This window comes from Pyrgilauda ruficollis, unplaced genomic scaffold (genome assembly GCF_017590135.1).
Source record: "Pyrgilauda ruficollis isolate IOZ18807 unplaced genomic scaffold, ASM1759013v1 scaffold9, whole genome shotgun sequence".
Lineage (NCBI taxonomy): Eukaryota > Metazoa > Chordata > Aves > Passeriformes > Passeridae > Pyrgilauda > Pyrgilauda ruficollis.
The window spans coordinates 11101602-11129464 of record NW_024531043.1 but is presented as its reverse complement, the minus strand read 5'-3'; the positions used below and the strand labels follow the sequence as shown (position 1 = coordinate 11129464).

Sequence of the window (27863 nt, the reverse complement as noted above, 5' to 3'; positions counted from 1 at the left end):
TTAATGCTGCAGTCCACAGAAAGCTGCTTTAGGGCACTGCATCATTTAAATAGCAGTTGATAAGCAAAATGTACCATTTTAATGTGATTTTAATTTTAAATGTTTCCATTTTTAGAATTCCAAAGTAATTAATCAGCCCTTTTTGCTCTTGGTAATTCTTCACTAATGGCTCTAAAACTTGTATAATAACTGCAAAGAAATGCCTAAATCCTGGTTTACTCACCAGAAAATGCTGTGGTAGTGTAAACCAAGTGAACTGCTGAATTATTAATTCTTTATAACCTTACAGTTTTAACTGCTGTTTAAAAAAGAATAATCCAGTTTCAAAAACCCAAATATTAACACCCCCCCCCACAATTTTAATTGCAGAGAATCTTAATGGGTTTTAGGGTTTTTTCAGTATGAACCAGTTGTAAAATGTATAAAGAAATTGGGAGATTGGTTCCTTCATTATTTCCCTTACTTGGTCATTATTTGTATATGATGTAAATCTTTATGGTTTTGTTGTTGTTGCTCCCAAAGAGCAAAGCATATTTCCTATTCCATTCCAGGAAAAATAAGTAAGGAGAGAGAAAGGAATTTTTCTTTGATTGCTGGTAAGATCCCATTTCCTATGTTCCTGTCAACTGCATTTTTCCTGCTGTTAGCAAAAAGTGCATGTTTGAGCTTTATCCTATTTCAAAAGGAGACTTAATTAAGTGCTTATTGTATAAATGAGTGGGTTTAGAACTTGAGCAGTTGCAATAAAATTTAGAAGCTTAAAAATGACATCTTACTGTGTATTAAGAGACTGAACTGAAGCAAGAAAATAGAGATTGGCTTAAGTAGATCCATTTGCAGGAAAAAAAACCCAGCTCCTGGCTTTCAACAAATGCTGGATATGTGTATCCTAATTAGCAAAAATTGAGTTTTTTCATTACTATGCAGAATGGAATGGCAAAAAAAGAGGCAAAAATACACATTTTAATAACAAATATAAAGAACGCCTTTAAATACAAAGTAAAAAATACAGTTTTAATCAAATGATAAACACTCAATATTTCAGCACTGGATTTGTGCAACAGCCTCTCATAAATGTCTACAAAAAATCAAACCACTTTGCTCAAGACTTGTTCTTTCGATTGTTTGTGCTGAGAAAATCTTCCACAAACATTTAATTTTTGTTATAAATTAGAACATGTCCAATGGAACATTGATTTGTGTTGGCTGAAAGGCGTTATTTTAGATAATTACTGTTATTTTTATTTTCAGTGTGCTATAAATCTGATGATGGGCCCTTTAATTCCTGCTTGTTCTGTCAGGATGAAGAACGGAGCTAAATCCAGCAGACCTTGTTTTGGCAAAACTCCCACTGAAGTCAGGGCTTGTGAAAGTCAGGTTTGTCTCCCAGTTCCTGCTGATTATTTGGGACATGTTTGCTCCCTCTCCAAGTCCCCAGAGCTGCTCACCCAGGGTGACACCACCACAGGAATCAGGGAAATCAATGTGAAAAATGCCCTTTTCACCCACTGCCCTTGGAATAACAGGGATTGCCTCGGGAGCTTGGAGAGCCCTCTTTAAATTCAGAGAGAATTTAAAGAACGCTTTAAACAAGCTGGAAATAGGTCAGATTCTGATTGTTAGAAAACAACTCCCCACGTGGGTGTTGCCAGACAGGTGGGACCTTGTGATAAAGTTGTTGATTCGTGTAACACTTCCTTACTGGGACGCTGGCACGGCCGTGGGATGTCAGTCCCATACAGTGCACTGCAGCAAGGCAGCTGAAGGGTTAACCTGGGCAGGAACCTCCTGCCGGGAGTGATAACACCGGGCACTGGGATTTGCCTTTTGCATGGGCTCTGAGCAAACAGGACCAGAGAGAAGAAGCCAGAGCTGCCCTTGTCCCAGCCAGGGTGATGGAGGAGTGTCCCACGCCCCGCTGTGTCACAGCCTGACCCCAAGGGGACACTTCAGGTGACAGCACTCCGGTCCCCTTCTTCAGTCAGGCACCATCTGCCTTCCTGGGGGAGCTGGCTCCAGGCTGGCCAAGCACTGCCAGAGGGGGGATCCATGGGCTCTGCATCCATGGCTCTCTGGGGACAGTCCCCAGGGAGTGAGCACCAGCAGCCTCTGGCCTGACACCGAACACTGATCCACCTCCAGCTCCTGAACAAGATCCCATGTTGATTCCATAGGTAGTACATCATCCATGGCCATCTCCAGGCACTGCTGACACCTCTGCTGCAGCCTGTTCTGTAACTGAGAGCAGCATCACACTGCAGGGAAAAGAAAGCTCTGGAAACTGAAATATTTAAAACACAATAACCTTCATGGCTGTGGGCACCTGTATGCACGTGACATCCTCAGTAGTAATCTCCATGAGAGTAAAGAGGTGAAAATAAGCAGTCCTAGATTTGGGTAGCAAAGGAAGTTTTATAACATCCATTTTAGTTATTATAGTTCACATGGAAGTAAGATGGTACCTATAATATAAACCAAATTATCTGATACCCAGATGGTAAATGGCTGCTCCCACAAAACAGTGGATGTGCTGCTCTCTCATGCCTGTTTCTGATGTCTGGAACTATTTCATCTCTCAGGTCCATGTGGATCTTGCTGTAGCTCCAAGGACAGCTGAAATCAACATCACTAAATCCCCCAAAGCTGCAGAATATTACAGTAGCTTTATAGCTGGGATGCCTCCTCATCCACTTCTGGATAGGGATAAGGAGAAGCCTTTGGAAAGTGAGCTGCTGCTCATGTGACTGCTCAGATTGGTGTTCCAGCTGGGACAAATTTGGTAAGTGCTGCTGCCCCAAATTTACCTAAATTTTTGATTTATTTGGAGCTTCCCAATAGAAATGTAAGTATTTTGCCATTTAGAATGTTTAATCTTATTAGCCAGCCAGGCTATTAATAATAACAAAGTAAAAAACAGAAGTTAGCTTTTTGTTGCAAGATAGGAAGATAAAACTGTGAAATTCCAAGATTTTTGAATGCTTCCATCAAATCCTGAACTAGGTGAAAAAGCCAGTGAACAGAATCCATTAAAGCTGCATTTATTGAATGTCCACTTGTATAAAAAGCTAAAAATAGTGTTTGACTTTTTCCAATTTTCCTTTGATAACAGTTATTATGATTTTTTCTTCATCTCAGAAAGTCATTTTGCTGCTGCTGCTGCTGTGTATAATGTGTGCCCTTTCTTGGTGCAGCACAAATGACAGAGCACTAATCAGATCAGAACAACAATCACGTCATCTTTGAGTAACTAGCAATAAACTGTTTTTATAAGGAAGAAAGATGAACTACTTTTAGGGTAACTGAACAGAAAACCAGAAAATGATTGTACTCAGTCTCACTCCACATCATTGCTGTGAATTTCCAAGGCACTGCTTTTTCCTGAGCAGCAGGCTAATCCCTGTCATACATCTTTGTGTAAATGGCCCAGTCAAATAGCATTTCTAAGGTTTGGTTAAAAGTTTCGACTTCCAGTCTATGAAATCCCCCTTCTCCCTGCCCTGAACCAGAGGCTGATTCCTAAGTAACCTAAATGTCCATTTTTGGTGATTATCCCACGTTTCCAGCATGTCTCACATCTCCTTGTCTGTGTTATTTTACTATTGCTGTCAAGCCTTCAGCGAACGCCTCCGTTGGAAGTGCAGGAATGGCTTTGCCATGGCTTCTGCAGCTCTGCACCCTGTGCAGGTGCTGTGTGGGAACGATGGCACAGGGCAGCAGGCACAAAGCACCCAGGTGTCTCTGGAGATGGCTGTGCCCACCCCACACAGCCTGGCCTTTCCTGAGCTTCTCCCTGCCAGGGATTCCTTCCCTGCCTCACCGAATCCTGCAGCAATCAGCTCCTGGAGGCAGGGGGTGGTGGCACAGCTCCACCTGTGCCTGTGCCTTCCTTCCACCCTGTGCCAGGGGCACCCTGCTCTTCTCCCTGGCCTGGGAGAGTGGGGTCAGTGTGCAGCTGTTGGGAAAACTATCTCCAGCTATTTGGCAGCGTGGGAGGGCTGGCATGAGGATGTCCTGGGATCTGTGGATCTGAGACCCACTGTGAGCTCTTTGGAAGCTTCTCAAATAAATGTAATTAAATAAGCCATTTTTCCTGTGGCCCAGCCACCAACAATTTCCTTCTTTCACCTAAAAAATGTAAAAAATAAGAATACCATACAGTCAAAATGTAGTTTTGCCAGCTTTTATTTTAGTCCTGTTAACAAATATATTTAATGCAAAGGCAAACCAGCAACTCTATAATTACCATATTCCCTGGATATAGAAACCAGCAGAAGATCTCATAGTTAGGTATCAAAGAAAGCAAAATTACTTTTTTTATATTCTGAAAAAAGACACTCTACTTCAGGCAGGAAAAACTATAAAAAACCCCACCAATCTATCTAGGAATCCAGCAAGTCAAAGGAGAACAGCAGGAGTTCTAGTCCCACAGAATTATCTCTGTGCTGCTGATCTGTGACAGGGGCCAGGAGCTGCTCATCTGGAATGGTGACGTGTCAGGGACACTGTCAGTCCTCACCTCCATCCTTGTGCCCCAGGCTCAGCCCATGGCACCTCTGAGGGCAGGGACAGCTGCCTGAGGCTCCCAGCTCAGGGCTGCACTCCAGGCCAGATGCAAGAACCCCTGGGCCATATCTACATCCATGGATAACCTCCAGCCCTGGGATGACCCTCTCTGTGTGTGTAATCCCTTTGGAATTGCACTGTGCAGACAAAACAGCTCAAAACTCCTCCCTGGGGAAAGCGTCAGCTGAGCTCCCTTTGCATTTTCACTCTCAGAAAATATAAAGGGGGTAAATGTGCAAGGAAAAAACTTCTGTTAAAAACAACAATAACTGCAAAAGATAATGGAAAAAGCTCAGAATCCAAGTGATTGTTCTCCAGGCAATCAGCTGAGCTCAACCGTGCAAGGAAAGAATGGCCAGGAGTGCTGGGGCCAGGCCAACAGCTCTGCTGCCACACTGGCTGGGTAAGGACAATGGGGACAACAGGGCCAAGCCAGGAGGGCCACAATTATACAACATCAAGACTCTCAGGCCTTGCAAAAATGTAACCTTATCGATAGAGAATGGGAGGCAGAGCAATTTCGTGAGTTTGCTGTGACCCTGCAGAAGGATTTGGTTCCCTTTGAACTCCCTACAGATTTGTGCCATTCCTGGCCTCATAAAACACGGATTTATGAGCAGGTTCACCCCAGTGCAGCCCTCCCAACAGCTTCCAACCATGGCACATTGGCACTGAGACACTGGAGCAAAAGATTCCAGAGGGGTTCTTTGCTCTCTCTGTTTATGCACCAAAACCAAACCATGTACAAAAATTGTAGCATTGATGAAAGCAACAGTATTTAACCAGAGTTCTCCTACTCCATGTGGGTATCAGGAGGAAGAATTCATAACACAAGCCTATCTTTACCTCCTTCCTGAATGATCTGACCAATGGCTGCTTGATTTTGTTGTTTCAGAAAACATTCTCTCTTACATTCCATTAATTTCTCAAAGTCCTGCCACATTTTCATTTGCTTCATATTCGGCCCGTGACTTTCCCGTACAACTTTCTGTTTCTCTCGTAGTTTCTGTTAAAAATACAGAAATATCAGATTTCTCCAACAGCTCTACACCACAAAAGTTGCTCACATAAGCAGCTTGGAATGACAGAGATTTTTATATGCTATGGAAATATTGTTTTGTTCATGCTGATAACACTCCCTGCAAGTGCTAAAGGCATTAACACCTGGGACTTAGATCTTTGTATGGATTGACAACTATTTCCATGGTTTTTAACTGTCTAGTCTTATCTATTTGAGAACTTATGCTAAAAATCTGACATCATTTCCATGCAGAGCTCTTGCAGTATCAAGGTACAACCTGCAATGGATTCATAGCATGATACTCTAACACAAAATCAATGTTTTACAATTAAACCCCCTCCTGATTATTAAGGGAGGCAGCCCAGACCTGTAAAAATCACTCAGACAGACTAAGAAAAGGAAAGTAATAAAAGCTGTTTGGTGTGACTTGCTAAGCCCAGCCTCGTCCCTGCTGATCTGAGCTTCAGACAAGATTAAAACTGGACAACTGCTTTTGTCTGACACCACTGATCCCCTGGCCTTTAGCAGCAGTGATAAGGGTGACAGGCTCAGAATTTATTGTCTTCAACAGGTTGCTTTATATACAACAGAAAATCTGAGCTGGCACAGTTCCTTATGCCCCTGTTTCAGGGTCTTATCCAAATGGTTTTCAGGGAATGTGCTGTCACATTGAGCTGTTTGCCTATCCCTTACAGCAGCTCATGCTATTCCCTGCAGGAAACCAAGCCCTGAGGAGGGAGCAGGATCCTTTTCCAGGGTATTAATTACCAATGCCAGCAGTGATGGAATTTTCTTTGTAGGCTGAACAGTGCTTTTTATAAAAGACTGACCACAGCCCCACAAAAATACAAACTATACAATGGTTGTACAAGGTAAATGCCTCATTCTTACCTTCCCAAGGTTTTCTTGTTCAAGGATTATTCGTGTATACTGTTCTCTAAAGGAAACATAAAATGATTTTATCATGATTTGGTTCTATGTAACAGGACAGAACAATGATACAAACATGGAAAATGATGGAAGTGTTGGGAGGTTCATAAATGACACAGAAGAGGAAACACTAAGAAACCTTTTTGTCATTGGACAAAATGAATCCTTGATATGAAGGATCAGATCTCTTGTCTCAGCTGTGCAGCTGGGAAATGTGATCCTGGCTGAGGTCTCTTACATTTTTGAAGCAGGCACGATCACTGCTCCCTTCCAGCTTGAGGGCAACAGTGAGGCCATGCAAATGAGATCCTGATCCTTTTTGTAATTAATTTATCCTGGTGCCGTTCACAGCCTCACTCGTACAAGTGTCAGAATTTACAGACCCACAGCCCTCAACTGCTGTGAATGCAGGGTTGGAATGAGTGGGAAAGTCCAGGGATGAGGAGGAATGACATTTCAGCCCAGGCCTGACAAGGCCACTGAGTGCAGTGGCAGTGCTGCACGTTCCTCTCCCAGAAAACAGCCCTCACATTTCGGGGCCCAGGTACAGGCTGAGAAGTGTTAATGCTGACTTTCAGCATGGAAATCCCAGGCTGGCCACCTCTGCCTGTACCAGGTGGCCTCACATCACTCTGCCATACCCAAAGCTGACACATGACCCCTGGCAGTAAAATATGCAAACCACAACAGCACTGTCCACAGACAGCACAGGGACTTATCTTTAGCTTTTCTGAAATGTGACAATAGAAAAAAAACTGTGCACTGAGCCACTTGATAAAAAAAAATCAATTCTACATTTTTAAATCAAAATGTAATAAAAATCAATTATTACATTTTTCTGGTGTGAGAATCAGCTGATGGAATTCCAAATAACCCAGCTCATTTAAAGAGCTTTCCAAAGTGCTCAGGGTAGATGACCTCTGAGTACAGAAATCCTAATTTCCAGAAAGAAATGTCCCCCTTCATGATGCCAGAGCCTGAAGGTTTCCTGGAGTGTGAGAGCAGCTGTGTGGACCCAAAACTCTGTGTTCCCTTATTCCTTCCCTTTCTCCCAAGTACTGCAGGATTTTGACTGGAGCACTTGGGCCTGGGGCCAGCTGGTCCTGCTGCCTCCACAGGAATGGAGCTGGAGCACTTTAGGATCTCTTGCTCTTGGACAATTGCAGCCAGAGAAGATCAGAGCTGTGCTGAGGCTGCTCCAGGTGCTGTGCTGTCCCACTGATCCCAGAAATCCTCACCCAGCTGGAGGTGAGGCTGAAGCTGCTTCTTTGCCCTGGCACACAGCACATGTTCTCACACATTTGGCCTCCAGAACACCCTCTTTTTTTAAAAGTAGAGTTTTCAAAGTAATCATCAGAAGATTTTATGTCTTTCCTAGTAAGTTTTTCTTTACTATTTATAATGATGACTGGAAAGAATGTAACTTAATAACTTTGTTAAAACCCCACAACTTTTTATTTTTAGAAAAGAAAATTAACTTTTCACATTCCTAACAAGTGACTCCACGGAACAGAGAGTTTATATTCAATAAAGAGGGTCTGAATTAAGACATTTTTTGTTCAATACGTTGTTAGGAAAGTGCAATTCTATTTATGGTTCATTTTTACTCCGTTTACATTCCAGCACTTGCTGAAAAATACATTCAGGTTCTAAAGGGATGTCTAGAGAAAAATGTCATCGTCTCATTTTATATTTTGCTAAGATCTCTCTACTGAACTTTGCTGTAACTCACCGAAATGAGACAGCTCTGTGACCTCTTAGCAAGGTCAGGACTGTGGCTGGTCCCTGAGGGAGGATAATTTCCACAGTGGGGAAGTGAAATGGGGACAGCACAGAGGGGTAACAGCCTGCTCACATTCCCTCCCCATACCTGGGATTGCATGGCTGGGCTCGTGCTCCATCCCAGCACTGGGCTCTGACAGCTGCTCCTGTGAATCCCCACATCCTGGATCTTCAGTTCCCAAGGATTTGAGTAGGAGTGAACCAACCTGAGCTCCCACTCCCTGCTGTCTGACCCTGCTGCCCCAGGTCCTCATCTTCATGAATATTCACATCATCACTAAGGTTTTAGCTGTTCAGCCTTCTGCTTAATTGTGCTGTTTCATCTTTCCTTCATTAGGTAAATGTTTATTTCCTACAGCCTTTCATTATTTTGTGAGATGGAGCAAGAGCCTCTCAGCCTCCATCACCTTCTCTCTCCTCTTCCTTCTCTTCTCCCTCCCCAACGTTTGTAGTTTTGATTCTTTGCTTACTCTTACTTTCCTACACTCTACTACACAGTGTTTGAACACTCCCATGCCTCACATCCTTGCAGAAGGTCTCTGTGATGGATGTTACTCTGATCCTTCCCTTCCTGGTGATCTCTGCCTCCTGTTCTAGACCAAGGAGATGCAGCTCCACTGCTACCAGTGCAAGGGGCTTCAGGAAAGGGTCAGATGGATTCTCCTGAGAGAATCCTGGGGTTTTCTCACTGTCTGACACATTTCCCTATCAATGGCCATAAAATGAGCAAACATGAGTTTTAGAACTGTTTTGATAAATGTTTTCATGACTGGGAAGTACTGTGGTGGGAAAGCAAAGACCACCTTGTAAAACTACTGACACCAACTGGATTATTTTGCTGACAACAAGGATCTAAGATTTACTTTTCTGGAAAACAGAATTTCTATTCCATGCAATATTCTGAAACTTTGAAAAGCTAATTATGAAGAATAAGCCCTGGGTATTTTGACACTTTTACCAACTGGAAATTATAATAGTTTTGGATTTTCCTGATGCTTAATTTTGAAACAGTTTGTCGACTGTTGCCTGAATTTTGTTTCAGCTTTTATGTTGTATTAGAAGATTGAACGTACACAAAATTTTCAACAGGATACTTTCACAAAAATATTTAGTTAAGTTACACTTAGTTAAGTGTAAAAAATCTCTATGACATGGTAACATTTAGACTTCTTAGCACAGATAATGAATCCGAAATATCTCATTCTCAGAAAACATTTCCATCTTTGGCAGGAAAAATTTCTATTTAAAATAGAAAACTACACCAAAAATAATCAGCAGCTCAATTTATAGTATTTCCTGTTTCTCTTGCTGCCAGTCAAAGGCAAGGGGTCCTGAAAAGAGTCATGGGATGAAGGAAGTGGCTCTTTAGTGGAGTCAGTGAAACTGAGGGTAAGGATGGAGGTTCATGGGATGGTGCAGAACCATCCTCAGAGTTTAAAGCCTGTCCTGGGCTGAGAATCTCCAGTGGGAGGGGCAAATCTCCTGGTATGTCTGACAGAAGTTGTACGTTCACAGCATTATAGGCTGGAATCTGAGATGCTTATTTTTAGATTATTATAGTGTTTCTAAATTTATCAGGTGAACTCCTCCGGCCCAAATGCCAATGAGAAAATTCCTGACTTCAGGCTCAGTTTGTGAATCTCCTTCAGGTCACCCCGAGGGGAGAGAATCCTGCCAAGGGGAGAGAATCCTGCCCAGGGGAGAGAGCCCTGCCCAGGAGAGAGAATCCTGCCCAGGGGAGAGAATCCTGCCCAGGGGAGAGAGCCCTGCCCCGCTCACCGCACCGCCCTGCGCCGCTCCTGCGGGTCTGGGGACACGTAGGCCTTCATTTCCTCCCTGGCACGCTGCAGCTGGATCTCCAGGCTCTGTGAAGAAATACATCATTAAACACATATATGGGTGTGTATATTACAATTGCTATTTCATTTCACAGTGAACAGTTGGTGCTCTCACCCTTTTCATGCAGTTAATGTAATGGTAGTTGCTCTCTTCCTGGGCACACTCCTCAAGAAGCCCTTTCACTTCCTGTGGGAAAAGAGCAAGATTCCAAAGCACATGGTGACTGCAAGCTCCCAGGAGATGCCATATAAACCATGAGAGTTTATAATATTAATAATAGTAATAATAACAATAATAGTAATAATCCTGAACTGATAATTTCTCAAATGTTTATAAAATTTGGGCTTTTCTCAAGTCTCTTTTAGAGTGAAAGACAACTGAGTGGTTTTAGATTTGCAGTTTCAGTCACAGTCAGAGATGCAAAATGGCTGTTAACAGGTTTTTATTAATGCCTGACTTGTAACAGACACTTCAGCACGGCTGCCAAGACTCCTGTTCCTCAGCACATCTGAAGTGCCAGGCACAGCTGTGAACAAGCATTTCCTGGAACACATGTGCAAAGTGCATGTTAGAAGCTACAGACATGCCACAGTATGTTAATCACCAATCAATAATTATGTGGAGGAGTCTGGAGAGAGTGGGTTGCTCCCATCTCTAAATGGTCCATTCCCAAAAAACCTCATGATCCCAATGGAATTCCTGTACACATTCCAGGCTGCACAGCATCTGCAATTCCAGAGCTCTGTCACTGTGTGATTTCCAGACCATCAGCTGGAAAACTGAATTCTACAGTTCAACTCATGTCCAGCTCAGTCAGTGGCTGTGATTGTCACCACCTGGTAGAAAATGACTGGGAGTTGTCTGCCAAGAAGAAAAGCCTTGATTGCTGTTGTAAAATAGTTCCTTTGGAAGGTCCATTTCACACCAGGTCCACCTGGTAGGAAGGAACTTTTAGAGCAGGAAAATAACTGTCTATATATCCACCCACACTTTAAACTCCCTATTTACCTTGCAGTATATTCTTCTGAGGGTGAGGCCTCGATAAACCAAGCCCAGTCAAAATTCACAGGAGTGATGGAGTGAGACAAAGCAGGAATTCAAGACAGTCCCATTTAATGAAATCTCCTCACAAGCAGTTTCAGTCATTAATTATCCACTAAATTTGTTGCTAATGCAGTGAAACTGCTAACTACATATAAAGATTTGTCTTGATCAATTAATCTTTATTTTATGGTCAAGCTCTTCCCTAACAGACACTGTCCAGGGCAGCAGCATTTCTGGCAGACCCACGTCCTTGCTGATCAGAGCTGCATGAAGCACCCTGAGTCCATGTGCTGCTGCTCAGGACCTGTGTGACTGCAGCCACCCCACACAGCAGCTCCAGGCATCACCTGTGGGTAACACTGACTCGATTTGTACCTTCCTCATCCTGAGGGAGGGCAGGGAAGCACTGCAGCCCAGCATTACCCCCGAGCAGGAGCCAGCCCCACCTCACCTGCTCCAGCGCCGAGCGATTGGTCTCCAGCCCGGCCGCACAACTGTCGTACTGGATCTTCTTCTCATCACATTCCTGAGTCAATTCCTTGGTGAAAAGGGCAAAAGGGCACGTCAGTGAAATCTTCCTTTGGCTGCCATGTGACACTGAGGCTCCTCACACACCAGCCCCAGCTCCTGGAGTGTGACCCTCGCTGGCACATGGCTGTGGTTACGCAGGGAAGCCACCAACCCCCCACATTCTGGGGATCAGAGAGAAGGAAATTCCCTCTGTTCCCTGCCAGGGTAACAAGGCTGTGTTTGCAAGAAGAAAGAACAAACAATTATAAAAATAGGCATTAAGAAAGGATCACTGTAAGTGTTCCCTATGAAAAGCCAGATTTCCACTTGTGCATAATCAACCCCTTTGCTGGATTTCATCTGCTGACACTTTGAATGGAACCATCAAAAGCAGGTTTTCTGGAAATTTCACTGATAGATAAATGCATTAGTTTATTTAATTCCATGGTAATGAGCCAACTTATGGCAGCTGTACACCCAAAAGACTTTTTTTTCCCCAGCTCTCTATAAAATTTTGAGAACAAATGGACAAATTTGTCAGTGCCACAGACTAAAGCAGGAATTAGATCAATGTAGCCAACACTTGGATGAGAAGTTATCTGCAATCCACTCAGAAAGACAGTGTTGGTTGGGATCACCAGTGCTGAAATACAGAAATAGCTTTGCAACTAATCTGAAACTAACTTTGCTTTGGGTTTGAACTATGACTTTCCACATTTTTCCCTGATGTAGTAATTTTTTAAATTGCTATAAAGGACTGAATTCTGTGCCTGCACTGTCAGCTTTTACAAATCCCAACCTTTAGCAGGTTGCTTGCTGCAAACGCTGTTGACACATTCTGCTATTTCCAGCTTTCCCTCAGAGTTGATCATGTCCTTGTACAGCCCTTCAGAGATCTGTAAATTGGATTTATTTGTGGGTTTGACTGGGTTTACACAGAAAGAGAGGAGTGTTTCTACAAACCTGGCAGTTCTGACGCAGCTGCCTCAGCTCTTTGATGACAGGAGCAAGGCTTGCCTTCTTCTCTGCCACCATGGCATTCAGTTTCTTCACCTGAGAAAGGGACAAAAGTTAATATTCATTAACTCTATAACCCTAATTGTACATTTATGTAATTAGGAATGTGAAAAGAAAGGGAAGTAAACCAAAATACAGAGAAAAAAAAAATGTGTGATGAAACCTTAATTATAGAACTGAACTTCAGGCCTAATTAAGAAAGGGGAAAAGCTCATCTGGCAGTGGGGTCATTCCCACAAATGAGGCAAATCCTGCTCCCATTGCTCCAGCTGAGGACATCCCACAGAAGTCCAGGGCACTGCCCTTGTGCCCACCAAAGAGCTGAAGGAGTAGGGGAGATGAAGGGGATGCACAGAGGGGGCTCAGAGAAAGGAAGAAATCCTTAAGAAAACAAATACACTTGCATAGGTTAAATAAAGCTTGAAAATGCTAAAACTGAGTCACTTTGATATATTTAGACTGAAAATTCAAATTGCATCCACCTTTCTGTTTGAGAGTAATTCTATTTTAGTTACACCATTGTATTTTAAAAGTGCCCTAATGAGTTAAAAAGATGCTATTTTGCTTTTCGCTCTCTTATAATATTTTTAAATTAGAAATTCAAGTTCTTTCTTGCTTCTATGGCTATGTGGGCAGGTAAATTAAAACATGACAGTTCTAAGGGCAATTGAAAATCAGGCTATAAAGAAAAAGACAAGCTATTTAGCTCTTTAAGTATATTAAGTATCTTTTCAACAAGCTTAACTCCAGTGATTTACCAACATTTTAGAAAAAGCCTCCATTACAGATTCAAACCATTTGTCTCTTTCAAATAATGTGTCAAATAAGAACAAATATGAAACCACTTCTGAAATTACAAAAAAAAAAGTTAAAAAATCAAAGACAAAAAGATCTGATATCCCTAAAGTTTCTGGAGGGGAGAAAAGAAGGATTTATTTGTAGCATTTTAAAGAAAAGAAATGCACATTTTAGTAAACTTTGCAGATGTATTTGTTAGAAATATTTATATATATATGTATAAACATAGATTAAAGGAAAATTATAAACCCAAAAAAAATCCCATTAAACTGGGTTTTATATGCTGAAGAACCAGATACTCAAACTGAGGAAATGCAATAGTTTAAGACAAAAATCACCATTTCAGACATGTTATCTAATGTCTGGCCTTTCACTTCATCCATTTCACTCTTCACTGCAGAGACTCTTTCCAGCTCCTCCTGGGTGTAGCTGTAGCCAGAGATTCCTTTCTTCTCCTCAATTGCTTGCTGCAGACACAAACAATAAATGCTGGATATGAGTGCATTAACCAAGAAACAGCAAATTCCTTTGTGGAGCCAAATATTGTGAAGAAGTGAAAAGGGTAAGTACTGTTATTAATTTATTTTATTAATCAATTAATTATAATTAATCTAGCTTCCAGAAAAGTAGATTTTATCTCGTGCATGAACAGCAGGACAATAAAAACCCTCTGTAAATACAATTTTTGGTCATCCAACACTCAGTGAAGTGAACAGAGAGTTTCCACAGAGCAAAGTGGGCTGGAGGTCAGGCTCTGAAGAAGTTCAATGTGTAAAATCTGTCTACTTAATCAGAAGATGCAGCAAGTTATTTTGTAAAGTATTTTGGTAATAAGAACACAGGGATTGGAAGAAAATACCACAGAGTGTTCCTGAATTTGGGATGCTACAGTTATCCAGAGCAGAAATCCTTCTGCTGCTGTTCTGGCTTAGGGAAGATTCATCCAGTTCTAAATTTAAACATTTTCTTCTAAATATTGTGGGTGCTTGCCTGCTCTTCTTTTAAATACTATTCCTATATATTTTACAGCAGTAACTTGGATCCTATTTGCTGCTGGTCATTCTCTAAGCCCTCACTACATCTATGGATACCAAAAAGTAATTTAAGCATCCAGCCTTGCCCTAAGCAGCATTTGTACAGATTTACCATCCACTTTAAAAAGCAGGGACAGGCCCTTCAGTCTAAAAAGAAGCTACAGACCAGTCCTGATGGTCACAAAGTACAGCAGCCTCAGAGTCAGCAGCCAAAAATCCCTTTTCTACCCCAAAGGCTCAGAGTCAACATCCAAAAATCCCTTTTCTACCCCAAAGGCTCCTTCAGCGAGGGCAGGAGCTGGAGGTGATACAGAATACCCAGCAGCATCCCTGGGATGCTGAGGCTGCTCCTAGGGCTGGGGAGCAGCACAAGGTGATCAGAATAATGCCAGCAGCATCCCTGGGATGCTGGGCTGTTCCCAGGGCAGGGAGGGCTGGGAGCAGCACAAGGTGATCAGAATAATGCCAGCAGCATCCCTGGGATGCTGGGCTGTTCCCAGCGCTGGGAGCAGCACGAGGTAATACACATAAGGATAATTCCAGCAGCATCCCTGGGATGCTGGGGCTGTTCCCAGGGCAGGCAGGGCTGGGAGCAGCACAAGGTGATACACATAAGGATAATGCCAGCAGCATCCCTGGGATGCTGAGCTGTTCCCAGGGCAGGCAGGGCTGGGAGCAGCACGAGCTGAGGTTACCAGCTGCTGCTGAGTGGCCTCGTGGCGCTGCCGCAGGAGCTCCTCCGTCCTCTGCAGGATCCCGTACTCGGCCGTGATTTCTGCCACCTCCTGCCTCTTCTTCTTGTAAAACGTGTTCTTGCTCCGAAGCTTGCTCACGTACTGCTTGAACTGGGGGGAGAGAGCAGGAACAGGGCCTTACCACAGCAGAAAATGTAATTATCCTCTTTGTCCTGCATGTCCAAAATGTGGTTAGAACAGAGGGCTGGAATTCGGGATTCCCAGGGTCTATTTATTTCCAGCTCTGCGTTCGTTCACTGAGGGAGATCAAGGAAAGAGCTCCTCTGCTTTCTGTCCCAGCTCACTCCTTTGCAGGCCTGACATCACTCCCTTCTGCTTGCCACCATTTGACAGCTGGAAAAGTAAATACTCCTGGCAAAACGTTATGGGAGTCATGGATAATGAAAACTTAATGCAACAGTAATTTGCACTTGTAACAGAGCCCCAGCCCTGCAGACCAAAACATGGTAATAGCCAGCAGCAAAACTGGCAGGGAAGAGGACATGGGAAAAGATTTTATTTTTTTTTAAATGTTCTCAGTAGTTAAAACTTGTTGTTCTCTTTCCTTGACTCCTGAAGACCTGGATGATATTGCTGGCTGTTTTCAAACCCAGGAAAATAAAAGCAGAGTCCTTGCATAGAAACAGAGAAATGCAGTATTTATTTCACTCAAAATCTAAAGCAATGGAGAATTTATATTTTTATTAAAGATTGAGTAAAATAATAAAAATCCTTACATCCAACAGCCTTAGCTAATTCACCTGGACCTGTGTGTGTTCAATTTGTAACACAAGCACCAGGGGCTGAAACAAACAGGTAAGATTTTTCTGTGCTTTAATGTTTTCCATCTGTTGTGCAGTCTCAGCTCTTATTCTTGGATTTTACATGAGAGCTACAAGGTCACAGCTCAAAAAATGCATTCAGATCCAGAGATGCAAAGGAAATAAAAATTATGAGAGTAAATGATGTAAGAACAGCTTCAGAATGCTCCTGGATGAGGAGGCGTTCAGTGTGTGCAGGGAGCACAGACCAGGCAGCCCCAGGAGGAAAATTAATCCCTCTCCCACTGATACAGGTTTGAAATTCAAACATAACTTAAATTTCAAATTTTACGTTAATTTTTCTTTTTGTGAAATTATCCCTCTCCCTTCTACAGAATAAACCCAAACCCCCAATGTGACCAAAGGCTAAGAACCCCCAGAGTAACTGTATGTTCTATAAAAAGTGTCCTGGGCAAACTGCCCACGATGAAATCAACCCTGTTCATCTGCCATCCTGTGCAATATCTAGGCCAAAGCTGCCTCTCTCTTGCTACGCTCCAGAACTATTTTTAAAGCCAAAAGCTATAAACGTTTTTGGTGAAAGAACAAACCCACAAATTACTCAATGTGCTCTATGCAGATTGGCCTCTGTGAAGCTTTGGGATAACATCCTACATCCTGCTACTACCCAGGACAAGGACACACAAGGTCACCTGAGCCCCTGTCACACTCTCTGCTACATTACTGGCACATTTAATACAGTAGCACCAAATTCATTCCTTTTCATAGCAAATTCAATCACATCCTCTTTGTTAATACAAAAGACCTTTTTTTTTTCTTTAATTGCTTAGACAATACCAAGCTTTCTGTGATTTCCAAGTGATTACAAAAGTATAAATACAATCTCTCCAACCAGCTGAGGAAAACCTAAGGCAAGCACAGCCATCTGTCTTGATCCTTGGGACATTTCATTTGACCAGTGGAAATAATAAAGAATGAGGTAAAGGATTAAACTTAATATGTGGCCACACAGAGCTATCAAATCTGAACAATCTGTCAGTGCATCCCAGGATGAAAAGCAAACTATTATTCTCTTCACTTTTAAGGTCTTGAAAATAGCTCGAGTGGGAGGTAGGGTATTTGCATATTCAATATTCAAAGCATAATGTATTTTACAATGGAAGTCAAAGGATCTTGTTGATTAACGAACCAATTCCACCACTGTTCTATTATTAGTTGATTAACTTAGGACTATTTAATACAAATTTCATCCCAAATGAACTACAAGTTGTTCACAGTGACAAATGAAATCTATCTCTTTTAGAAGGTTCATGTCAGCACAACCTCTGGCTTTTTAAAGCAAACTATAACCTTTCACACAGCTTTTATTGCAGCAAACAAGGTAAAGCAGATATAAACAACACTAGGAAAGTGATCATTTGTGTAGAAAATCAATCAATAATTTGGCAAAATGTTCAAAGGACCTGAGTTACTCCAAGGGCAGCACAGATTAGCTCCTCAAAATCTCACAGACTGAAGGCTCCTTTAGATCCAGGGCCAAGTTCTGAGCTGGAGCTCTTACATTTGACTCTACTTAAATCAGGAGCTTGTAGGGATCTTACAGCAAAATGAGGCTTCTTCAGCCTAAAAGCTGAGAGTCATTACACAGGCTTCCAAAAATGAAAAGAACATATAAAATAGCAATGTTTTCATTTCAGTGCTGTGTGAGCATTGCTTCTGAGGCTTTATCCACCTCGTGTACGTGAGAAATCAATGCCACAAAACACTGCATTTTACTGTGGTGAAAGGTCTTTTCAATAATTGGAATAGTTCACAGAGAAATAACATTGTTGGGCCACATCACTTTCAAGTGAAGCAACCAAAGGAATCCACTCCTGAGCAGCAGCATTTTCCCACAGAGCAAGGCAGCTGCTCCCTGTGTCCGAGCTGAGCAGGCTCACCCTGGAATTCCCATGGATCTGTCCATGCAGTGCTGTTCCAGTCAAGGCCATGTCCACCAGAAGCTTTTCTTTCTCAAGCAATTGAACACCAGCAATTATTTCAGCTTCTGAGATGAAATGACTGGATGAGAACCAAGTGCTGGCACTAAGGGAGCAGTGGAAGCAAACCAGCCTGCAGCCAGTGTCAGCCCAGTCAGAGCCCCTGGACACACAAAAACCATCCAAGGGAAAGCAAGCAAAGATTCTGCCTTTTCACTTGGCTATTTTTATGGGTGACTGTAACATAACAAGCATGGAATTCAGATTATGGAACACAGTGAATGAAAACAGGACTTTAATTTCTCATACAACACAGGCATGTACCATCCCTGGGCAGATTTCCTGGATTGTGCTCCATTTTTATTGGAAGAACCCAGCAATGCACCTACTTCATGCTTCTCCTTTTATTAGAATCTGGAAGAGGTTGGTATCACCAGATTCAGTCTCTCCACACTTAATGCAGGAATTATCATAACAATTCTAAATAAAAATCCAGTCAAGGATGTAGAAATGGCTTCTCCAGGGGCATCCAGAGCCTGGCAGGTTTTCCCCCTGCAGGAAAGGACATCAGCCTGGTGACCTCTGGTCAGAGCTGGGACCAGAGCCCAGCTCCCCTTTGCAGCCTTGGCTTTTCCCTGTAAGCTCCTCACCTCGTCTCCTTTAACTTCACATTTGCCCCAGGAAAAGTTTTCACAAGGTTTCTTATTCCAAGATTATCATTAAAGGAGAAAATGGATAAAACTTATTTTCTCCAAAGAACAAATCCCAGATAAATCACTCACTTTGGAGTCAAATCTTTTAAAATAGTATTTTCTGGATTAATGCAGCAATTTGACTGTGTTATTATAATCAAATTTTTTTTTTTCATACAAAAATATTACAGAAAGTAAAGTATTAATTGCAAAAAAAGTGGGTTTTTATGAAACACATTACAAGGTTCCAAATAAAAAAATTAGTTAAGAAAATTATTTGCATAAGCACAATAATTGCAGAAAATCTTAGCTGACTATATTTTCATTAATAAGTGAGGAACAGATGTTTTAATTTCTAACTAGACTAATTAATGGGATACAGACTGTCCAAAGTATTAAAATTCAGTTAAGAAAAGTTCCTGAACACAACAGGTTTTCCATATTTTTTTCCTAAGAGGCTCTAAATTCATGCTAGTACAGCCAGTGTTGGACAGAGTCAATAACTCAGACATAGAAGGATGAGCTTCTAAAAGATAAGAGCAGTAGAACCTCAGTCTAATAAAATGAAAATATCCTACAGGCTGCTCATGGCACAGCTCAGCCAGGAAAACTCTTCCTTAGCATTTTGCAGGAGTGCTTCAGGTCAGGCAAGAAGTATTAAAGCAGCCATTGCTAATACTTTGAATCCATCTATATATTTCTAATGAAAACCCATTTTCAGTGCTCAGGGAAGATTCACAGGTCAATGAGATCCAGGATTTATCCATGGCAGGGGGTGCTGAGGGAGTGCTCAGCTCTAGGAGATTTCCCTGAATCTCTGCATGTGTTTGGTTCAGGTGACAGGGAACTTCCACAGCAAAAATCTGGCAGATTCAGGTGGATCAACAGCTCTTGAGGAAAAGTGACAATATCTTTAGTCTGAGGCTGCTTTCTCTATTTGCAAATGGAAACATTTGTCTTGTTTTCCCAGGGGCAGGTAGGCATGGATGAGCATTTGTATGGAAAAAAGATGAAACTCCTTAAGTAAATGCATGTGCAAACCTCACCCACCTGTGAACAAAGTGAGAGGAGCTCCCATGCCCTGTTCTCAAAACCAGACTAATTCCCACTCCTGCAGCTCAGCACAGCTCTGAGACAACTCTGAATCCTTGGGAAATTCAGCAATCTTGGGGCCCTGTGCTGAACTCTGGAAAGTACAATGGCTTGTGTAAAGTGCTAAAAATATCCCAGCTTTACCTAGGATCACTTGTAATTGAACCATCCAGCATTCCAAGTGTCAACACGTGATTCCCTAATTTTCAGGATCTGACAGCTGCAGGGAGGAGCTGCCAACTGTGCCCCCTGCTCACTGCACTTTGATTGAAGTACTTAAAAAGACTTCATAATCCCCAAAGACAATTTATTCCTACTTTTTTGTGTTTGATGTAAATGAATTGGTTATTCCCTGCTGTTTCTGCTGAGTTCTATCCAGGTGTACAACGTCTCAAAGCCAGTGGAATGCTTTTCATGACTGTGGAAGAAAGCAAAACACCAGCACCTAAAAACCTAAGCCAGGCCTGACCTTTTGGTGAAGGAAGGGCTAAAACCACCTCAAGTGGAGATGCAAATGCTGCTTTGGGAAGCACGAGTTAGGAAGGTGCTGATTCTTCCATTGCCAAGTCCTGAGAGTGCCATGGGATGTAATAGGACAGAGCAAAGTGAGACAAAGCAAAGATTAGAAATGCTGGGTATAGGAGAAAAACAATGCTTTGATTTAACTGTAGCACTTTGATAGGATTAAAAAAATCCATTTAAATTTAAGACAGCAAAGCTATTTGTTAAAACCCCCTCTTTCTGCCTTTTTAAAAATGGAAGAACTAAATATCAAACGTGTTACTGGAAGAGGAAAGTGTAAGGAAGCTCTTGGCTGTCAGAGTGTGAAGTGAAGGTTCAATGGACAAACTCCTGTCCCCATGAACTTCAGCACTGACTCACCACCACATTAATCAACACTTCCTTTGCTACTGCCTCAAAGCTGGAGCACTGAACCAGAAAATACAAATCCTGAAGCAGACCAGAAACAAACCTGCAGCAGGAGGTTGGCTGGGAGTGAGGAACCCAGACTTTCACTGGGGATGGAGAACCTGCTCATGCCACTTTTGCTTCATCACCTCTTCCCTGCCAGCCCTGGCTCATCTCAGCCTTGGCTCCTCACACCCCCCTCTGAGGCAGGACTGGCTCTGTGCCTTTGCCATGGACTTGGAGGAGATGCAGAATCTGCAGCACCAAGGCCCTGTGCAGCAATTCTGGCAGCAGACATTTAAAATAATTAAACATCACTGTCTCCACCTTCCAGATGAGGAAAACATGACCTTTGAAACAGAAGTGACCAAAAACCATCAAGAATTCAAATCCTTTCCTAGTCTTTAGGCACAGGAAACACCCTTTTTACTGCTTTGCACTGGTGCCTGTGAGTACCACTGCACTTCACCTAAGGAAGTAATAAACATGAACAGGACATGGATTTATATATTGGCTTCCTTGCCAATACACATTTCCTTGCAGAAAGTATTTTAAAAATCAGGAAATGCTTCTTATGAAAAGACAAACACTTCTGATTTTAAGCCAGTCTTTTTTTTCCAAATTGCTCATTTATCCTTCTCTCTGCAAAATGAAGACTTGAAAATATTTTAAAAATCAAAAGCAGAACATATTTGAACAAAAGGAATGCAGGCCTTGTCCAAATCAGATCTTGTCCTTTTTCTGTCTTGAGCCACTTCCTTGTGTCAGACAGTAACTTGAGTTTTTCATTACTAAGCCTTTCACAAGGTTAGGAGGTTTCCTTCCTACCCAGTTCTCCTCAAATTTCTATGGATCAGTTTCTTGTCTCCTGAAGAATAGGCACAATTATTTCTTACCTTACAGTGCCTGTGCAGATAATGTAAAACATATGCTGCTGTCTTGGTAATACATTCTTGTTGATTAATTAAACACTTCTTTCCATCACATGTCACAAAACACAAATTGTCAGCTTTCTGCTTTAATTTTTGCTTAAAAACTTGTCAAAGACTCCAGCAATGTGCCCACTGGAGCTGAAAACCTTGGAGTGGAGAGAAATCTAAGGCAGTGAGTTCCCTATTATTGCTACAAAGGGGAAGGGGACAGTGTGTGATGGGAAGAGAAACCAACATCTTCATTTTCCACATCCCTGTGCCATTCCTCCCACCTGAACTCTTCATCCACACTTTCAGACTCCTTTAAAAGTAACGGATTTTGTGAAGCAGCCACGTCCTGTGGGATTAGGAAGGGAGTTCCTTCGAAAAAGGGCGTTCCCTGTATTTAGTAGTATGTAAAAAAAGCACAAAAACAAAGAACAGGCAAGCAAAGAGTGTGTGCTTCTGGCTAAAAGAAGGCAGTGCAAAGACAATACATGGGAGAATGATATTAACTCAGAGAATGATGCAGATAAAACTCTCTTTAGTTTAGTGACTCTGCCTGTAAGTTCCCTTAGCAGGATTCTTCCCAACTGGGAAAAAATTACTGGCTGAAGAAAAGTCAATTTATTTTGCTGGCAAACCAATACCAAACTGCAGCTCCCTTATTCTTTGCAAACTTCTGAAGCAGAAAAAGCTGCTTTGAGCAGTACAGCTGCAAACCTCACTGTGCCTGGGCCACACTGTCTGTGCCACCCAAAGTCAGTGCCACAGCTGAACCTCAGGAGGCTCTGGGAAATTTGGGGTTTAAGTAAAAACTTTTGTGGGTAATAAATACCACAGGACTAATTGCATCTCTGATAATCGCTGGTATTATGTTTTATAATCATACAGACTTTTTACATTATTTATAATCATATTGACATTTATGGTTAGTTATTCACCATCACTGATGATATGTGATGATATTGCCATTATTTGGCTGGAATGTTAATCCAGCCCAACACTGAGTCCTTGTACACCTTGCAATGGATCAGGCACAATGTGAGTGAGAGAAATTAATCATTTGAAAATAGCTACAAATCCCTACCTCATCCTCAGTCATGACTTCAGAGCCTCCCAGCTCGTGGGCCTGACTGTTCTTCTGCTCCACCTGCTTCTCCAGGCTGGACATCTCCTCCTTGGCAGCCTGAAGCTCTTCTGCCTTGGCTTCTTTCTTCCGGGAAATTATAGAAGCCTGCAAGATCATGAATGTAAAAATTACCTTGTTTAATCAGGAGAAAAATGATTTTCAGATAATATGTATAAATCATATACAGCAGGATAAACCACAGCCTCATTGAAGTTGGCTGCAGCATCTCAACTTTCTCCAGAATGGATGAGGTTTCCAAGCACAGCCTTTTTGCCCAGACTCAAGCTGATGTATTTTACATCTTAGATTTACATTTCTTCACCTCATTTTTTCATTTTCATTGAGGAAAAAGGCAGGCATTTTAGCTGCTCCATTTCTTCTGCTTAGTCCCTCTTGGTGCATATGTAAGATACACCAACATGGCTTAACTGGAAAGTTATCCAAGATTTCACAAATGTCATAATACAGATTTTTATAACTCCAACCTACTCCAACCTACAGAAATATGTTACACTAAAGCAGAACCAAGCCACTAAATCTTGGCAAATAGCTAGAAGATGATGAATAAAGCAATAAAGTACAGAAATAGTGTGGATTACAATTATTTTTCTTAGTCTAGGAGATAAAGCACTTAAAAATAATATTTTATACAAGACTGAATATTTAATAGCACCTGAGTGTTGACGAGAACAGATTTGGTTACATAAGTATACATTAGTTCAAGAATTTAAAAAAAAACCAAACATTTTTCTCTTGCCAAAGTATCCTGTTGAAAAATATTCTAAAATAACACAACACATTCATTTAGATGCAGGTACAGGAATTTGAGGCATGGCTGGTTTCTTCATGTGAAAGGGAAAACTTACAAAAAAATGAAGCCAAAACACAGCAGCTTTCTCACACTCAGCTGAGAGGACCAGCTTTCTCCCTAAATAAATCTCCAACAGAATTGTGCTGGGGTGGAGCTCAGCTCTCTGCTGCACGAGGTGTCTGTGGTGACAAACCAGGGGACAACAGAGCTGATTATTTTGTGAAACAGAACCCAGGCCCTGGCACAAGAAAGCAAAGAGCTTCCCAGGCTCTGATCTCCCAGCAGCAACCTCAGCTCCTGAGGTGGACCCTCCTTGGTCCCAGCACATTCCAGAGCAGGATTCTCTCTCAGGAAGAGCATCTCTTCCAAAATAAAACCAAGTTTCACTTTGCATTTGTGACTGAACTGCAGTACATATCTTATCCCTATTTTTTCCCTCCCACTGGTACATTTTATTTAAGCCTTTTGATTTTTCAAGCCATCACCATAAGCATCACACTGAAGATCTCCCATAAAATAGCAGTGCTGCAGGTAGCCTGGAAAAGGATTCACTCAGGTTCCTGTGTAAGCTCCAAAAATCTCAGAGTTCATAAATCCTTTTTATAACTTGGGAACTTACTAAGACTGGACCAGACAGCGTATTTTATAGCAAGATTATTTTACAGCCTCAGGATGAGAAATCAAACAATTCCTTCTTAAGAGATGCAAAGGAGAAAAATGGCATTTGGTCAGACCTAAGGAAGGGCCAGAGCTGCAGCAGGCAGCCCCCATGCTGCCTTGTAAGAATCCATCCACAGCTGGAACTTTACCAAAATAGCTCCCCCAAAATGCCCCTTCTTCCAGAACTGCTGTGCTGCAAGGACAGCAGTCAAAAGATTCACTGACATGACTAAAAGCAACGTTTTACTCAGCCCTGCATATGTTCAACAGCTCTTTATTTTCCTTCTGACCTCCATTATTATGTATTTCTACTGATGATGCTAGATAAACCAAAGGAAAAAATCAGGATGTAAACCAATCAGAGACTGATTTTTGTCTCCTGCTTCTGCTTAAAACACATTTTGTTCCTTCTTACCTGCTGGCGATACATGGAGAATTTGCTATCAGTTGGCTCATATGTGATGATCCTTTTCTCAATCAGCTGATTTATTTGTGCATTGACTTCCTCTATCTGCAAGACAGAGTGGAAACTAAGGAAACAGAGCTTGGTGTCTTTGTCTTCTACAAGAATTAAATGCTTTGCAACCCAGATTTACAATCCAGCCAGTTCCTTTTTTTAAAACAGAGAAACAGACCCAAAAAGCTCTGTGAGTCATTAAGTATTGGCCAGGAAGAGGCTGTTTTTGGATTTCCAGTTCTGTGCCTTTATGATAAGGCAGAACCATGAAGTTGGCCCTGAAAATGAAGTAAACTGGTGCATGTGGAGAGAAAATGCAGTGAGTTGGTACAGAAAAAAGAAATTGCCACATACTGAGTGAAAAATGTAATTTTATTGACATGAACTAAAATTCCCCTTCGTTCAACCGTTTAACAGAAGTTCAAAGGGAAGCAAATAAAGGTTAAGTGATAAAGATTTCATCAACATTTTGTAGTCACAGACCATCATATTCCAGGTCTGTGCTGCCTTCTCCTCCTGCCACAAGATGCACTTGGTTGTCCTTAGCCCCAAACTGCTGAGCTTCACTCCAGCCAAAGTTTCTGGAGCTCTCACCAGAGTGCAGATTCCAGCTTTCCCAGTGCTCTGGACTCCCACCAGCCATGGAATACACAGCCACAGCAACCTTCCTTTAATTCTCTGCTGCTGCTAAGGGAGCAGTGTAAACACGTGCTGCAGTCCCAGGGAGTCAGACCAGAACACAGGGACAGTGCTGGGCATCACCCTGGCAGTTCTGGGAGCAACATCCATGTGCCTGGAAAACTGAGAGTCTCAAATAAATTGCTCAATAGGACTAAAAATACTCTAACACCTGGAGGAAAAAAAACAACTCTCCTGTGAATTCTATTCTATTAGTGCTAGAACAGGCTTGAATTTGAAAATGGCATAAGAATTCCCTTCTGTGAATAAATTCCTGGGTTTATATTATAAAATGCATGGTGGAAACATGCTTGATGCACTTCAGCTCCTTTTTAAGGCACTGAGATAATAAAAAGCCTCCTTAAGAAAAAAAAAAAAAAGAGCTGCCTAAGGCCATGCTGTGACTACAGCCAAGTGTATGACATGTTTTTATTATCTTTCAAGAAGAAGATACTTCCAAAATATAACAAATCAAAGGTTACATCATGGAGAAAGAGGGAAAAATTAAAGCTTTTTAAAGTATTGCAATAAACTCAACAACACTCTTGGAAAAGAAATGTGCAAAACAGGGTTTCAAGCATGCCTGAAAGACATAACTGCAGCCACAAATATTGTTTTGATTAGAGGAACTAATCTAGGAAAGCAGAGGCTGAATCACAGAGCTGGTTTATTATTTCAGCCCTAATCTGCCATTTATTAATGCTGTCATCCCTTAAGATGGATACTCTGTTTCCTCATTATCTCCATTTCATGGCAAAGCCTGAGTTGGAAATCCCAGGGGTATTAAACACCAGCTGGTAAGAAACTGCTCTTCTTCCCTCTAACATTGGTGTAAATCTTCATCATTATCATCAATAGAAATACTAATAATTAGCATTCCTCTAAATTCTTCTAGGACATTATATTTCATATTTAATCTTTTATTTAGGATTATGCAAATAGGAAAACTTCATTGAGTTAATATATTAATATATAAATGTACTTGTGTGGCAACAAACCCCTCTGCACATTCTGAATATATCTGACAAATAAGTCTTTTTCTAAGACTATTTGCTTTTAACTTATGAAAAAGCCTGGAAAGGTAAATCAAGTATTTGATGCCTATATTTTCTTTGATCTTAAAAACTAAACCAAACAATGCAGGGCTCTTCCAAACACTGAGGAGTTCTGAGCCATTGCACATGGATTAAGGCATCATCCCTCAGGGAATGTCCTGGATGTGTTGGGATAAAACCCCCTCGATGGCAGGGAGAGTTCCAAACAAGTGAAATCTGAAGAGAAGGAAAATCAGCCCTTTAGTGCTGCATTAACACAATTTCCTCGATAGCACCTGAGGATATGTTTGGCTTTGGGGTTGGTTTATTTGTGTCTCTTTTGTGGGTATTTAAAAACACCTTTGCACTTAGGGATTGAGACACCTGTGGTTTTACAGCAGCAAAGATGCTGCTTTGGGAATGAAACATTTTCTCTGGAAAATGAAGCAGGGATAAGAACATTGCAGAGTCCAGGCAGCTCAGGCCATGCTGCAGAACACAAATGCAGGGTGACCTTGGTCCCTCACCTCACTTTCCAGTGCAGTGAGATCAGCTTGAGTCATGGCTGGCTCTGCAACCACCTTTTGTAAGAAATACACTGAAGTCTTTTTACTTTCCATCTCTCTGGGTATTTTTTCATTTACCAGGTAGGAATTGAAATTTATTTCCTCTTCTAGTTTCTTCATTAAACCTTAAAAACAAATTAAATCAGTGAGTGTCTATAAAAGCAATGTAGCAGATAATTAAGTTTGATTTCCCCAACACATTAAAGTATTTAGCAGCTGATTACAATAACAACAGCATAACATTTGAGTCTTCAGTGCTCAGAGAAAGGGGGAGTTACTTGATTTAAATTTTTAATCTGGATCTTAAACAATATAAGAGGATTTATTATGCACCTCTATCTTGAACATGTAACTATCAGCTCCTTGAGAGATTCTTCTCATTAATAACAAGTAAACCCCCTCTCACAGGAAACTCCAGCTGAGTCACATACAGAATTCAACACACACTGCTGACATAAACAGCCATTGAACCTTTATCTGTAGAAAAATCTTAATTTGGCCTAGCTCGTTGATAGATTTATTATATCCTTGGATACTCACGCTTAAAACAAAACTTTTTTTTCTGTCTGGCATTTTAAAAGGCATTAAAATGTTTAATATGCCTACTTTAAGGGTAGTTTGCATTGCTGGAACACAGACTGTCTCCCTGTAAAGATTTCTTCTTGAAAGAACAAACATTTAACCTCAGGACAGTTTATAGACTGAGAATGCAGAAAATAACAATCCAATAGAAAAAAGCAACCCCATTTATAAGCTTTGCTGGACACCAGCCTGATGCACCTACACCTCACCAGGCTCAGGAGGACTTGGCTCTTTCTAGGCAGAGTAATTCAGGCTCCTTAACAGATCATTTATAAATAAACCCAAAATAAGAACAATTCACAGATA

The 27863-nt window shown here is 41.6% G+C and overlaps 1 protein-coding gene and 1 long non-coding RNA gene across 2 annotated transcripts in view; one reads left to right on the top strand and one right to left on the bottom strand.

Moving 5' to 3' along the window:
• Window positions 1–561: 561 nt before the first annotated feature.
• Window positions 562–3662, top strand: LOC121365111. Its single transcript, XR_005956948.1, has 4 exons — window positions 562–596; window positions 1302–1377; window positions 2580–2779; window positions 3611–3662. It is a non-coding gene; the product is annotated as an uncharacterized LOC121365111 (long non-coding RNA).
• A 521-nt stretch (window positions 3663–4183) lies between these two features.
• The window catches only part of IFT81 (intraflagellar transport 81), a 37192-nt gene continuing 13512 nt past the window's right edge, over window positions 4184–27863 (bottom strand). The window contains exons 8-18 of the mRNA XM_041489059.1: window positions 26937–27100; window positions 24656–24751; window positions 22728–22874; window positions 15234–15383; window positions 13843–13971; window positions 12653–12742; window positions 11631–11717; window positions 10250–10321; window positions 10076–10161; window positions 6476–6521; window positions 4184–5569 (exon numbers count right to left, since the gene is read on the bottom strand). Of these exons, the coding sequence (XP_041344993.1) occupies window positions 5387–5569; window positions 6476–6521; window positions 10076–10161; window positions 10250–10321; window positions 11631–11717; window positions 12653–12742; window positions 13843–13971; window positions 15234–15383; window positions 22728–22874; window positions 24656–24751; window positions 26937–27100 (1250 nt within the window). The 3' untranslated portion in view covers window positions 4184–5386. The remainder of the gene's footprint in view (window positions 5570–6475; window positions 6522–10075; window positions 10162–10249; window positions 10322–11630; window positions 11718–12652; window positions 12743–13842; window positions 13972–15233; window positions 15384–22727; window positions 22875–24655; window positions 24752–26936; window positions 27101–27863) is intronic.